This window comes from Cyprinodon tularosa, unplaced genomic scaffold (assembly GCF_016077235.1).
Source record: "Cyprinodon tularosa strain WSP-4 unplaced genomic scaffold, ASM1607723v1 ctg262, whole genome shotgun sequence".
Classification (NCBI taxonomy): domain Eukaryota; kingdom Metazoa; phylum Chordata; class Actinopteri; order Cyprinodontiformes; family Cyprinodontidae; genus Cyprinodon; species Cyprinodon tularosa.
In genome coordinates, this window is record NW_024038966.1 from 321,635 (window position 1) to 337,313 (window position 15,679).

General features: G+C 35.8%; 1 protein-coding gene across 1 annotated transcript; it reads left to right on the forward strand.

The window, feature by feature from the left end:
• Positions 1–1,063: 1,063 nt before the first annotated feature.
• si:dkey-118j18.2 lies at positions 1,064–13,301 on the forward strand. Its single transcript, XM_038289058.1, has 5 exons — positions 1,064–1,437; positions 1,614–1,695; positions 3,231–3,390; positions 6,251–6,383; positions 10,579–13,301. Exons 2-5 carry the CDS (start codon positions 1,676–1,678, stop codon positions 10,803–10,805), a joined length of 540 nt encoding a protein of 179 aa, XP_038144986.1. The 5' UTR covers positions 1,064–1,437; positions 1,614–1,675; the 3' UTR covers positions 10,806–13,301.
• The last annotated feature ends 2,378 nt before the right edge of the window (positions 13,302–15,679 follow it).

Here is a 15,679-nt window from a genome sequence, read left to right on the forward strand (position 1 = left end):
TTCTCGTAATATTAGGACTTTATTCTCGTAATGTTGCAACTTTATTCTCGTAATATTACGACTTCAGTCTAGTAGTGTTGTGACTTTATTCTCCTAATATTACAACTTTATTCTCGTGATGTTGCAACTTCATTCTCGTAATATTACGACTATTCTCGTAATGTTGTGACTTTATTTTCGTAATATTACGACTTTATTCTCGTAATGTTGCAACTTAATTCTCGTAACATTACGAGAGTCTCGTAGTGTTGTGACTTTATTTTCGTAATATTACGACATTCTCGTAATGTTGCAACTTTATTCTCATAATATCAAGAGTATTTTCGTAAAGTTGTGACTTTATTCTCATAATGCTGTGACTTTATTTTCATAATGTTGCAACTCTATTTTCGTAATATTACGACTTTAGTCTCATAGTGTTGTGACTTTATTCTCGTAATGTTACGAATTTATTCTCGTAATGTTGCAACTTTATTCTCGTAATATAACAACTTTATCCTCATAATGTAGCAACTTTATTCTCGTAATGTTGCAACTTTATTCTTGTAATTTTACAACTTTATTCTTGAAATAATGAAAGAATAATAATCTTTAGCCGGACCCTAATACTCCGTAGTAGATTTGGTCCCTGTCCACCAAATTCAAAAATCCCTTCTGCGGCCCTGCAGTCGTTTGCCAGTAGGCTTACCGGATACTGACATAAAACCGCAACTAATGTTTCCACTCATATATTAAACTCTGGTGTGGTTTATTTATATGTTAAGCTGCTTGTCTTTTAACTTTTAAGTGATGCACAGAAAGTCCCTTCGATGGAGTGTGTAATTACTTCTGATGTGCTCATTTCTGTCCCCCATGAGCGCATCATACTCTTCAAGGATTTTTAATATTTTCTTTTTGTGGTTTCACACTTCAACTTTGCCGAATATAACCTAGATTGGTTGGAAAAAAAAAGAAAAAGTGTAGATCGTAAATAAAAACCGATAGTTTAATACTGAGAAGTAGGTTAGTGTAATTCGGGGGGCGTCTTACGGGAAGCACGAAAGCAGCAACCGCCCGCATGAACACCTCCCACCTAGGTCAGTGAACGCAGCACAGAGCACAGGAGGATGTGAACGGTGTGCGTTAGCTTTAACTCCGCTAAGCTACTAAAGTTCTTTCCTTAAGATCAATTCAACGAATAGCTCACCGTATTTATCGTCAATTAAAACGTATCAACAGTCGAACGGTATGCTTGTAACTGAGGTTAGATTTGGACGGTGTTTTGCTACTGAAATAAGTGAGGAAAGCTGTTGCTGTTTCGGCCTGCTACACGGATAGCCTAGCTAAAACTAGCTGTAGCCTCCCCTGGATCTTGGAGCTACTCTGACATTCCCCACGAAAATAGAAAGAGAAATGGCACACCTTTCCAGCTAACTCGGGTGGACTTCCCTCTGTTAAGTAAGTTTACTTTTATGCTTTTTAAAATCCAGTGAAGCACTGCTGGTGCTTTGTCTGTCACAAGGGTAAAAAAAAAAGTTAAAAATACAACAACGTGGTTGTTTGTTTGCAAGCATGGGGGTAAAATGAGGTGAAAAATGTTGCTTTTTTGTAACTAAAGCTGTTCCTGCCCGCAGGGAAGGTGGTGTTTGGTTCTTCAGCGATGAGACGATCCTCTCGGTTATAAAAGTGTTATGAAATGGAGCTTTACTGGTATATGTAAGTTCAACTTTTACTTAGTTTTTTCACTTGATATTTATGTATTTACGGTAATCTTTTCAGTGTGAACCATTGTAACCGAGAACTCTCTCTCTCTCTCTCTCTCTCTCTCTCTCTCTCTCTCTCTCTATATATATATATATATATATATATATATATATATATATATATATATATATATATATATATATATATCATGTTTCTTTGTTTTTAGTTAGATTTTTTTATATTGTAATAGCTTGGTAATTAGCTAGGCTTTAGGGAAATTAGCTCTACAGAAACACGAAAATAGTTTTATTGCATTGGTATTTGCTTTATATCTAAAAAACAAATAATATCTGTAAGGAAAAGTAGTTTAAGAACTCTTCCCAATAGAAAAGGATGTATACTAACAGCAATATAAAATCGTAGCATTTCAAAACAAGTGAATTATTAGTTTAGATTTATTGACACACCAGACTTAAGGTTGATTTTAACAGCTGTTAGTTTTTGCTATTCTATGAAAAAGCCATTGAAAAGTTAAAAACCTCAAATTATTATATCAGTATAAAATGTTCTTGTAGGCAAAGCCCTTTCAATATCTGGTTGTTTCTAATAAATTGTTATTATAAATGTTTTAACAGTGTCATAATAATCTTATTAAAGGTTATGCTGTGCATATATTTTGCACCTTGGTTCTGTTTAAAGATTGGAAGCAACTAGTGTCTAAGTTACAGGGCAGTTTTTATTTAAATTTACACCAAAAGCTGTTAAGAAAGCTGACTTCTACCATCTTTAAATAACCCCAATCTTCAAGCCCAAGTATGAAAACAACCCCAAGAAATATAGGGAATGAAGCATAACAATTATTATAATACATGTTATTTGCTTATAGCTAATATATATGCTTGAAGACGCTTCAGAGGTTCAACATTTTATAATGCAAATAGCATAACAGATGATTAAATATGAAAAGAAATCCCTATTTTGAGTCTTCATATCATTAGTTTTTTGCAATAATTTCTACCTTAAAAATACTTGATCAATTTCATATAAAATAGAGACAAGAGGGGTGCATCAATAGATATATTTCAGTCTGTGGCATTTTCCAAGCAGATTCAACCTCTGATTGCCACATGCGTGAAAACCAAAGGATTGGCCACTTGGACTTTAAACAAACCACTAAACAATCTTGAAACTGTGTATATGTCCTTTTTTATGCATCAAGATACCAGTTTAACATATTCAGGAACCAAAGCTGTAGATTTTTATATACTTGTAAGGATGTGAAAGATGTAAACTGTCAGAAATGCAAATAGCAGCAGCTGTTGCAATATTTATATTTCCCCAATATTTATTTTCCCCTTATGAATCTGGAGATCTTTATTTTAAACATGAATTGTTTTTGGACAAGATGTAATATACATATATGATTGTGTTCATGGGATGACAGAACTGGGAAATCATTGTATTGGCTGAGTAATAAAATGGTGGTTATAAAAAGATCTGAGAACAATGGCGCTAATGTTTCCCCAATGTCTCTCCTTTTCCAACAGAGTTGTGATAATATTCATCATCATAAAGATCTTCTTCTATGTGTGCTGGTACCGTTCAAGACAAAGGCAGCTGGCAGCATACTTGAGCAACACACGCAATGCACAGATAGTCATCGTCGGAGGAAGGGCTTACCTTCATCAGATGTGTGAGAGGCAGAATGTAAGTGCAAACCTACGTGTTCCCCTTTAAATGCGTCATTAGGCTGTCAATGGCCATCAACAGCTGAAGTGGTTTTCTGCTTCCAGCATGTCTTGATTATTGTGGGGACACAGTTCTGGAGAGCTTTAAGGGTTTGTGGGATAAAGAAAATCTCTTAAGAGGCATATGGTTGAGTGAGTAAGAAAAGTGTGTAAGACAGTCAAATAAGGTCACTGCCGGCTGGGTCATGTTCTAACAGGCGGGTTGTTTGTGGTCTTCATCAAGAATGCATGTGTTACCCCTTTCTTTGATTAGTTACTTCACACATTTAGTATGAGACTCTGACAGAGTTTAGTCGATGCATTAGCTTTTTGACATATGCACTTCTGCATTTCAGTTCACTTTATTTTGTTATTAAAGAAAACAGAAATCTAGTTGTGCAGCTGTGATACTCTTACAGTGTCAGCAAGTATTCTGATGTGTGTTTTTAGGTGAGAATCAAAGGCCCGAGTTGACTTATTTAGACACAACTGCATGCTACGCTTTAAAATAAGAAAATGATCAGTTATGCTACGTTCATACCTAAAGCAGCAGAGGCAGCAAAAGTGCGTGTGCTGCTTCATTTTTGATGCTTGTACAAGTTTAGTTCTGGCTGAAGCATCTTTGCTGCTCTAGGCTGTGTGGTTCAAAAAAGTGGGTCTGATGCGTGTTGGGTGGAGCTACCCTATCTTTGCCTATAACAATGGCAGCTATATTTGCTGCTTATCAGTGGGTAAAAAGTAGTTTTATTATGTTTTTAAGTGAGAAAGTCCACCTTAAAACTTCATCTGTGCAGCCAGTTCAAACATTGGCCCCAAAATGTATTAAAAATAAGAACACACAAACACTGTGTGTACAAACTCACACTTTGATTCACTGATTCCTTTGAATCACATAGTTTTTGTGCAAATGTTGGGGGGGAATCAATTTAAGTATTCTAATCTTTTTTTTTTTTACTCGGACTTCTTACTAAAAAATGGTTTTACAGTAGTCGAGTTTTATGTTTGTTAAATAAGAACCTGTTTTGTTTTTTACATTTTAGAGCATATTTCCCCTTTCCAAGTTTAAACTTGAGTTTATCATTAAAATCATCAATAGGCTGGTTATGTTGGTACATCCTGCCGCTCTTACGAAAAGAAAAAAAAAACAGTTGCTCCATTGTTCAGGCCCTTATTAATACAATGTCACTGTAGTATTTGTGCTCCTGGATATCGGCCCATAAAAATCATCGGCTGATCGGTGTGAATTTCTAGTTTTTCCCGTTACAAGACTCTTTTACTCTTTGCCTGTAAAGAGTTTTTTTTATTTACATCTGTGCTTTCAGCAATAACTTTTTCTTTAGCCCAACAACTTATAAACACAGTCTTCTGAAAATAGGTGGACCGCATCTTCGTTTTGCTTTAACAAATCAGTTAAAACAGTTTTGCTCAAATTGTTCCATTTAAACCTGTCTAGAAATTGAAGATATAGGGGGAAAAAAGGGCAAATCAGTTGTTTCATCCGCACCAGATATTTTCTTTTTCTAATCGTTCTACTCACATACTTGCAGAAGGACAGACATTTATATTTTTAGGCTTGTTTAGAATATTTGTCCTCCAGGAAATTCCCCATTTGTAAAAGAAAATAAATGATTCAGTTGAAGCTGCACAAAACCAAGGCTTGTAGCCCTGGGGTGTCTCCTCACTGTTGATACTGTTCTGTATGCTATCTAATTGTTTAGGATGCATAAAAGAACATGCTGCCTAGTTGCACTTGATAGTATCTTATCAAATATGCACTACCTAATTACACACCAGTTCCTTTTGCCAGTAGACCACTTATCTTGAAAATAAATATTTTATTCCTCATTTTACTGACTATTTCTCACTTATTACCAGCTTTCTCATACTCCTTTTCACACCTGATTATAAACTGCTTGCCTCTACTTTCTGTCATTTCTGTCTTCTGCATATTTTTTCATCCTGCTATTTATTTTCCTGCCCTCCTTAGGACCTTTGCTCTCTCCAGTGGGTAATGTTCCATGTTTAGAAGTTAGTGGAATGTCTAGAAGAGGAATCTTAAGGTCATCCATGACCCATTGGCTGTTTAGGGGAATTGCAAAATAGCTACAATTTGGAGCTTAAATTAAGAATCAAATCTCCCTTAGCCATGACTTGTGTAGTCATTATATTAAAAGACTGTCTTCAAAAAAATAAAACAGCTGATTTGATTAAAAACTGCAGATCCTTAATTAGGATTTGTCGTATGTTTCTCTGTGGAAGTCAGCTGCGTTTTTAAACAACCCTTACTGGTTGTGTCACAACTTAATAGAGCAGAATGCAGTTTGATAACTGAGTTTACCAGACATCCGTTTAATTTCATTGAGAGGAAGTAAAAAGTTAGTTTTTAAATCTATTTTAGGTTTGTTGAGGCATGAATGTTTCAGACTTGTCCATCCGTGCTGCTTGCTTTGTTCTCCTCTTACACCCACAACATCAGGATATTGATTTAAAAGAATGACTCATCGGATCGCTTTGTCACCAGTCTGTTATTTAACTTAACCCTTTTTTATCTAATTGAGCAGAATATAAATAGAATAATTACAAATGTTGAGAAAGAGATTTGAGATTGAGCACTTTAGATTTGCAGAAAATCTTAAAGAGCTTTATTAACTTATGTGGAATGAACTATTCTTTAGAGTTACAGATGTAGCATAGCTGTCATCTTTAGAAAAATGGCCATGTTAAAAAACAGACAAGCGATTAATACAATAATACAGACATTTATGCACTTCTGTATTTTCAGTTCTCCTTGCTGTCGGCACAAATATATTAACTTGTACTTATTTCCTCCCTTTCTGCAGCAAACCTCTGTATGGCCCGGCTGGTATGGAGTCCAGGATGACCTTTCAGTTGAGGAACCCTCATCTGCTTTGCCACCGACTGCCTCCTTCTCCCACCTGGAAATGCCCCCACCTTATGAGGCCGTCTCTGGAGGTAGCAAACGCATTTTCGCAGTTAGTCCTGTAATTTTGAGTGCATCCTTTTATTTCCTCATACATCAGGCCCAGAAAACCGGATCACTTACATACGTTTTTTTTTTTTTTTATTGTTTTTCTCTAAATTCCTCTTTTTTTATTTAGCTGTTGTCTACTCACATGATTGTTTTCATACTTATGCTTTATCTTTATAAGGACGCATTGAGCAAATACATTGCATCTCTGACAGATTGATGTGCATAATATACATAGTTCTGTCTTAAGTACTTCTATTTTACTTCTGTGTTTGATTGACCTATCCTGCTGGAAAATGACTGCCAGCCTCTCTCAAGTCCTATTTAGCCATCAACCTTGACTACCTTCCATGTGCCTTTTACTGTAAAAAGACCCCACAATATAATGGCTGCCACTGCTATGCTTTGTGTTGAGCGAAACTTTAACAATTTGTTAATTTTCAACCAATCATAGCTGGTTTTCTTTTCTTACTCTTGCATGTAGACCAGAATAAGTGTAATTTTCAAGTCTTTTCAACGCTTATTTGTTGTCTCTCTGCCCTTTTTTTTTTTAAGGCCAGATTTGTAGGGTGCACATCTAAAAGCCCCTATAAACAGATTCTAACACCTGAGAAGCTTCTCTAGAGGTCACTTTCTGACTTTTCTTGCCTGACCTTTCAGTTAAGGTAGACCGCAATGTCATACCATACGCAGGGTTTACCAAGTAAAGTGACTAAACCTGGTGGTAGGTGTTGCTGTGGTTGCTGACTGACAGTTTTCTGTTTAAAAGAAATGTCAAAGTAGACAGTACATTTTGAAGCATGACTACTGAATTAGGTGATCTTGTGAGATATTGACAATCTTAAAATTCAGCTTTAGATTCTCAAGAAAATCATACTTTTACAATACTTTTTAAATAGCAAAAAGATATTCAAATGAATGTTAACCAATTATATTTAAACCGATGACGTTTTCAGTCGGCACATCTTGAAATCAGCAGTGTAATGCTGGTAATGTTTACGATTAAAATTAATTAATATAAATAAAGTGCAAACAAGGAACCAAAAGCGATCACCTAAAGGCCAAGGCATTTAAACCAACAGTTTTGTCCTGATGCTCAATTTCATTGAATGAAAAACCTAAAATAAACTGTAGGGGAGTGGTGGCCTAGTGGTTGAGGCATTGATCTTGAAATCCAGGGGTTCTGAGTTCTCCCACAGACTGCCAATCTGGGTCCCTGAGCAAGACCCTTAACCCAGCACTAGTCCCCGGGCGCCATACAATGGCAGCTCACTGTTCCTTTCTGTTCAGGACCAAAGGGTCTTTGCGATCTAGGTTTGTATCACTGTTACAAAGGTATTAAAAACCTGTCGGCCATTAATATATTATTTTATTAATATATTTTTTTACTAAGAACCTGCTTGGGAGTTTGCAACAATTGCATCTGTCCGGTATGCTTCAATGCTGCAGCACTGATCCTCTGACACCTTTACAAACCAGCTGTATTTCTATAGAAATTAAATGTAGATGTAGATTGTAATAACTAACTGGCCTCCAGATATAACACAAATAATTGGATGAAATTTGTTTTTAGAGGATGTTTGCATATAAAATCTAGTCACTTTTTCTAATTTTTATTTATATGAAATTTTATAAATCGTGAATCATTTTCTTTCCATCGTGTTATACACTCAGGACTTTCTGTTACTCTATCACATAAAATCCCAATAAAATACACTGACTTTTGCAGTTATAGGATATAAATACGTTTGCAAAGGACTTTTTTTTTAGTTAAAGGTTAAATATTAACCCATATAATTTTAATTGGTCCCTGCTTTGCGTGACTTAAATTAAACCTCTAACTAGTGCTGATGGGGAAAGTCCGCTCTGCTTTATCACTGACGTGGTTTTCTCTACTAAGACGGTTTTCGGTCAGACTGAGGAAGCCTCACAGAGGAAGATATTCACCAATATGGTTGCATGGCAGAATGAAAGCTTCATGTCATAACTACGGAAAGTAGCAACCTGTGGAGGAACAATATTGGAAAATCCGACCACAGTTCTGATCAATATGAGTTTATGATCTAAAATAAAAATTAGGTATATATTTATCTTGGTAGTTTTAACAAAAAAAGTAATACATTTATTGAATAAAGGTATTTATTTTTTATTCAGTTTCTATCTCATTTTATTTTTTAAGGGTTTCTCTTAATAACTTCATTCACTTTACTAGGATTTATTCTCAATGAGGATACATTTGGTAGTATTTTCTTATGAAGGTGACAAAAGCTTGCCTCACTAGTTATTCTATCTCTGAACTTTTACCAAGGGTGTCCTCTTTTGTAATTTGCAGGCCATTTCTGGGCTGCTTGTTTAGTCTGATAGCAGGATGTGGTTATAGTTGATAGAAACTGTGTCATCTAAGCAGTAATCTCATTACTTGATGGGATCTTAAACACTTTCACAAGTTGCAAGCAGACAGAAGTAAAAACACAGCCTCTTTGTGTCGTTCTTCAAGACTATCACAGAGCAGAAGCATTTATACAGAGACTTGATAACACACAAGTAGATTATATTTATTGCCATCAGCCATTTAGATCAATATAGGATCATTCAGAGATCCTCACTGAACTGATGGACTAAGTTTGCCTCACTGAAAGTAAAGGAGCCAATTAATTTTTGGGGAGTGTTGGCCTAGTGGTTAGAGCAGTGCGCTTTTGCTCTGAGTATGTTGGAAGTAGCCGGTTCGATCCCTACAGCCTGCAGTCTGGATTACTGAGCAAGATCCTTAACCCCACGCTGCTCCCCAGGCGCCACACAATAGCAGCCCACTGCTCCCCAAGGGGATGGGTTAAATGCAGAGGGGAATTTCTCCAATGTGAGTTCAATAAAGTTGAGTTGTTATTATTTATTTTTAAATTTTGCACACCCAACTCTACAATATTTAATAAAATAAAAATTGTTAAATATTCTGAAAATATTTAAATATTCAGTAACTTTCCACTTCCATGATTGTGTCCCACTTGTTGATTATCCACAAAAAAAAAATTTTTTTATATCTTTATGTTTGAGGCCTGAAATGTTGCAAAAGGTGGGGGGATTACTTTCGCATGGCACTTAATAGTTTCTTCTTATTTCAGATTAATAAATTAGGGGTCATTGGACTTCATTTTGCAAAGCTGATCAGTTTAAGAGAACAAATATTTAGGTCAGTCTGGTTGAGTCATCCTTGTTGAGTTTGAGTTGTAAGCTTTGTAGAAAATATGCTTTCAGAGGACTCTAACCATGTTATTAGCCTTTTTTTTTTTGCCGCAGGTGTTTTCCAGCAGAACTACAAAGCTTTGGCAGTTATCATTCCACATGTTGTCTTATTGTTTTAGTTTTTTTTTTGTTTTTTTTTTACATAGTAATTTCTGAGCTGGGGGAATCTAAACAGGATGCAGTCTGTTACAAAAGGAGATACAAATACAACTAAAGCTAGTTTGTACTTCACCTTTACATGAGCATTTATTTTCCCATTCTTATAGATTGACTTAAAAAGAAAGCATTTTCAGATTTATTCAACAACTAATTATTTCTCAACCTGGCGACACTAACGTGTTGTAACTATGATATGTAGCTCTTTCTTTTTCTGCATTTCTTGCAGTACTTTCATGATGGTGGTAATTAAACAGACCACAAATTTAAGGGCACTGCATTTGCTAAACAAGCAGACAAATAATCAGGCAGTCATTATAACTATGAATTAACATTTATAAAACAAAAACTCAAAGCTGTCATAAGTTTAAGAGCACAGTGTATACAATTGTATAATGAAAGGCAACTGATTGATATGAATGTTTGTAAAAACAAGACCAAACTAAAACTTTGGAAAATTATACTACACAAAATAAATTTTGTGTAGTATAATTTTAAAGATTTAAGTATTTTATTAAACTAGATCAGTTCAATCGGGTCAAGTGAACCAAATCGAAATGAAATGTCAACAGCAATCCCAGCATTAACATAAACCTGAGAGGGTCTCAGATGATTCAACAAGCTCTGAGGGTTTTTAGGCTAAAGGTTAATTAAATAAGAGATTTGACTAAGGTCTCTATAGGTTTTAGAGACCAATAAATAAAAAACCTTTTTTAATCAATTGATGGTAGAGTTTAAGATATTTCTAGAAAAGCATATAACTTTTATTATTTTATCTTTCAGAGGATGACCTGAAGCCACCTCCTTACAGCGAATGCGCCCGGAGCGATGAGACTGGCCCCACTCCTCTCCTCTCCTCCCACAATACTCCTCTCATTTCAGAGGGAGGAAATTCCATTCGTAACAGCGAAGCTCCTCCCCCATACACACTGACTCCTCCTACAGTGGTCAACCCACAAGGCAGTCCTGTAAGCCAGAGTGAGCCTCTGCCTGAAAGCAGGGCTGCTTAAACAACCCCTTACTCAAGTTTGCCTCCCCCCCCCATGCACTGCCTTCCTACATCCAATCTCAGTGATTGTTGCAAGCCTTACTCTCACATCAAGAGAGCAAATGTTTATTTGGGTGGTTGTGTGCCTGTGTATGTATGTGTGTGAATTTGCTTTTCTACATGTATTTAAAATTGGTCATCTGAGTTAGACAATAACAGATGACTGCAGCAAGCCTTTGTGCCTCGGTCAGGACCGCAGGACCTGCCTCCCAGCAAGGATTAACAATAGAAAGAGGGACTTTTAAACTGTGTGCTCTTTTATATGTTTTTCTGTATGTGTAAAATATCTGCAGAATTGAATCATTTTTATTCCCACTGCATGTCAGGAAAAGGCAGTTTGTACAGCAGAAGGGTCCAAAGACAGTCAAGGGCATGTGTACTGCATGCTTCAGTTCAAGGTTGCTTTATCCCGAAGGTCCGATGTCCTGCATCTTTTAGAGGCATCTGCACTTCCACACCTGAATTGAATGGCTAAATTACCTTCTAAATAATGCAGTCAACTTCTCCAGAATCATGCTAATAGCCTGATTTGACTTGGGTGTGTTGAAGCAGATGTGCATCTAAAATGTGCAGGAAACTAAATCTGAATGACCAGAATTGGGGAAACCAGCTTTAGATGTTTCCCTTTTTGAACACATCTGCTGGATCAGGGTTTGTTATCCTTTCATGTTTTGGATACCTCCACTCAAGCACACCTGATTTAAATGATTCCATTACCTCCTCTGCAGCCATCCGATGCTGCAATAGCCTGTTAATCGTCCTTTCCTTCAGGCCAGGTGTGTAGAGGTAGGGAAACGCCTACAACATGTAGGACAGTTGGCCCTGAAGACCAGGGTTAAAAAACCCTTATTTGGATGATTGGTTTTCAGCAGAAATGTGTTTATCGTCGATGGAAAGCAGGGGCACATCTAGAACATGCAAGACAATGGCTGGAGCTGGGCATGCGTGCTCAATAGCAATTCAGCACCAGATGGATACAAAATTTCTTGTTTAGACAATCTAAAACATCTTGAGCTACGTTGTGCACATTCATAAGAAATTGTCAGCTGTCTACTCAGTGCGACACTAGTTCAGTAGAGAAATCTATAAGCACTAGCATATATGATTTGGTTGTAAATTATACTGACACACACTTAAACTGAATGGGACTGAGCAGATGAGGAAAGAAAGATGTTGAAACCCTTAATTTCAGTAGATAAGAGGTTCTTCCAATTGTAACCATCACTACTGAACTTTTTTTGCTTCTGTATTCCAAAAACTAAACCTTGAGACATAACAGTGGTTAAGAAATCTATCTACTTAGTGTAAAAGAGTTTAAAAAGCTACTTGTATAGTCATCAACTGAATTATTTTTTACATAACAGTCTTTTAAAAACCGAAATAACTAAATGAAAGATAAACATGTTCTCTGTAGCCTTTCTGTTTTAACGCAGGCAGGTATGTTCCAGTATGTTCCTGTGAGCTATTATTTTGGGAACATATTTTCTGCCATTTTTAAGGAGATTGCATTTCATAAAGCTACATTTTGATATAATCATAGATAACCCTTTTCCTTTGTTCGGTAGTGCTGTATTATGTGGCCAGGCCGTGATTCTTTGTAGCAGCAGAGCAAGAAATTACACCCAAAATTAGCTTGTAAGTGTAGCCTTTAGTGAGCATCTGTTAAAATTGTTGGAAGACACAACACTGTGAAGGTTTTCTTCTAAGACAGTCAAAACCTGTGACGATGCAACTTGCTAATGTTTCTTGAAAATGTAAAGAAATAAAACAGAAAGCTCTGTGTTAGAGTGGAGGTTGTTGTAAACAGGGTGACATTGTCTGAAATCAGCCAGGAAAGGAAATACAGATTACAATTGAGTTGTAACCAGAGACCGGCCTAAAAAAAAAATCCAATTTGACAGCTGGATTTATTAAACGTTTTCTGGTTGAATAATAAAAAATAAAAAAAATCGTATATATAAATGTTTTTCAGTTTTGACACCTTACATGGTGTTTTATCAATCGAGCTAAATACACATCCTCTATTCCTGGCTGCTTTACCACCTTATCTCTGCTTACCCTGATTTAACATTAACAAGAATAGATGCTGTATTTCAATGTTGGGATCATGTATAAAACTGAGTTTTTTTATGTGCTATGTCTTGACATTGCAGTGATAAAATTGTGCCCCTTATGCATTTGTCATTGTTTTTCCCATCTGATGTATGCAAAGGTATAGTTGAATGTATGTCTAAACCTGTTCGATATCACTAACCTGCAAGCAGCAGCATGATAAACAGTCCTAACCGGCTACAATCAATACGGTCTTGTAATATTATGTATGTACTGTTCGTTCACTTCATGTTCATTCCCTATGGTTGTTGGAAACATGGTTATTTCCATTAATTCTAGGTGTGGAAAGGCAAAAAATATATATTTTTTTGTCCTGAATCTGGAAATAAATCTTGTTTAAAAAGTGTATCTTGTGTATATTTTATGCTTGATGTAAAAAATATAAACAAAACAGCTTGGGTGGAAAAAATAACTTGAGTGTTTAAGCTTCAAGCTTCTAAACCAAAGTAGAAAGTCTAAAATTGTGTCAACTTTTTTTTTTTTATCAAACTGTAAAATGATCTTTTATAGCTTCCTAAATTGATAAGATAAATCCTGAAACAATTCAATCTTGACACCATTGGTCCTTAATTTCACACATTAGCTTTTGGACCATCAGATTTTGGACAGAGAGGACAGATGGTTTGAAAGAGGGGTGAAGGCATTTATTATTCAGTCATGGATCCCATTCCACAGAGGTTACATAAGACCCCTCATGATTATTCAAAAGGACAATCCCATGGCCTATGCACAACAAAAGGCTCCAACAACCCAGAAGAACAAAGGGTGGGTAATCAATTTGCATCCGACTTTGTGATTAAGAGGATGGACCTCCATGATGATATATCAGCCCTTCAACTAGACATTGCTCTGGTTCGGAGCCAACAGAATTGACACATTATGAAGGTCATTTTGAATCAAAACTATTTGTGCATTATAAGTAAATTTGAAGTTGCAATTTGGAAATAGAACTACATTATAATTTTTGTAATTGTAGAATAAAAGAAAATTCACAAGTACAATGTTTTTTTAATCCTGTTCAAATTTTAAGTAGAAGTAAACAAATTGTGTTCTACAAGTTGCACATCAAAAACCTCTTACATTCTCAGTTTTGCTCCAAATGGTCCAGAATTTCTGATATAAAACAATTTTTTGCATTGCATCTTTTGGTCTTTGTAATCTTACGCCTCCTCAAATTCACTTCAAATTTGCTTTGCGCCCTCTTGTGGTCAAAATCAGTACTTCACAAAAATATTTCCCACAGTGCATTTTTGGAAGAAAACGGAAACAATCAAAATACCCATCTTTCTTCCTTTAATCAATGCTTGCTCTCATTCTGTTTCTTATATTTCACCCATTTTTAATGCTCCTTTCTCTGTTATGAGAGATGTAATATTACTGCTGGCAAATTCTAGAACATTTGCAAAATGTTTATTCCATAATACAGTTTTAGATCTATCATGCTGGGCTAAAGAAAATGAAAGCAGAAGCTGCAGACCTAGAGAAAATAAGATTTGCTCTTCAATTGCTAGGGGGTGGGGGTCTTCCAGGTCATCTGACAGGTGAATGGAGTATATCAGGCTCCTGATGTCTCATCAAAATATAAATCATGACTAATGGATTCAGGTCAGACTTTGACCTCCGACTTCAGATGTGTTCCAGAGGAAGAGACACTTGTTTAAAATCTAATGAAGGCCATGATTTCCTCCTTAGTCCCTGCACACTGGTGAGGTGTTATAGAGCAAGAAGCATTATAATCAGAAAGTTAATGAAATGTGAAAACATGCATTTCATAAATTCATGCACACAGAGCCTGGCAAAGGAACTCAGAGTACTTAATCGTTTTTAACAATTTTTCCTGTTACAACTGCAAGCAATGCATTTTACTTGCTATATTTTCTTTATAGGGCAGACAAAGCAGTTCATAAGTCTTATGGTGGATGTCTGTGTATATTTTGCGGCCTAAATCTCTCTTTTGTAGGACTACCTTTTAAGTACATATGTAGTCATATGTTGTCATTCAACTGCAACACGATCAGCTGTTGCTCACTGTTCCTTTTGCCTGTTTTTTTTTGTTTTTTTTTACAAAGAATCTGGAAGTTGACTGAATTTTTATTTTTAAATGCTTTTAGGTTGAAAGTGAAAGAATTTGAAGCAGCTTCAATGATATGTAATTGTTTTACTTGATATGTTTTTCTTTTTTTTATGTACCTGTCATTTAATTTAATGTATCTCTGTTTATTATGTAACTTTGCTGCCTCTTGGCCAGGACTCCCTTAAAAACAGGTTTCAAATCTCAATGGAATTTTTTTCCTGGTTAAATAAAATAAAATATATACTGAAAATAATTCAGGCTATGTTGATAATTGACTGACTGGAACCTTTTTTTTTAAGAAGATGCTTATGCCTAATGGTTTATTTCCAGTTCTTTTGCCTGAAGCAATCGCTCTTTAAATGACACTTTAAATAAAGCTTCTCCTTATAGTAATAGATTCTCAAACACAACTGAAACTTTCACATGATTTAATCTAAGTTTAGCAGAGAAATTTGTACAAAATTACAGCACTGGGTGGTGCACCCCCTTAAAGCTGTCACTGGCATCAGAAACATAAAGAATGAGCCCTAAAAAACATTTCTGATGGGTCATTTTACCTTAATGATAACAGTAAACCATCTATAACACCAAGTTGGTATCTGTCTGTTAGGATGTGTCATTATTAAAAGCCTTCAGCTGATCCAAGATGC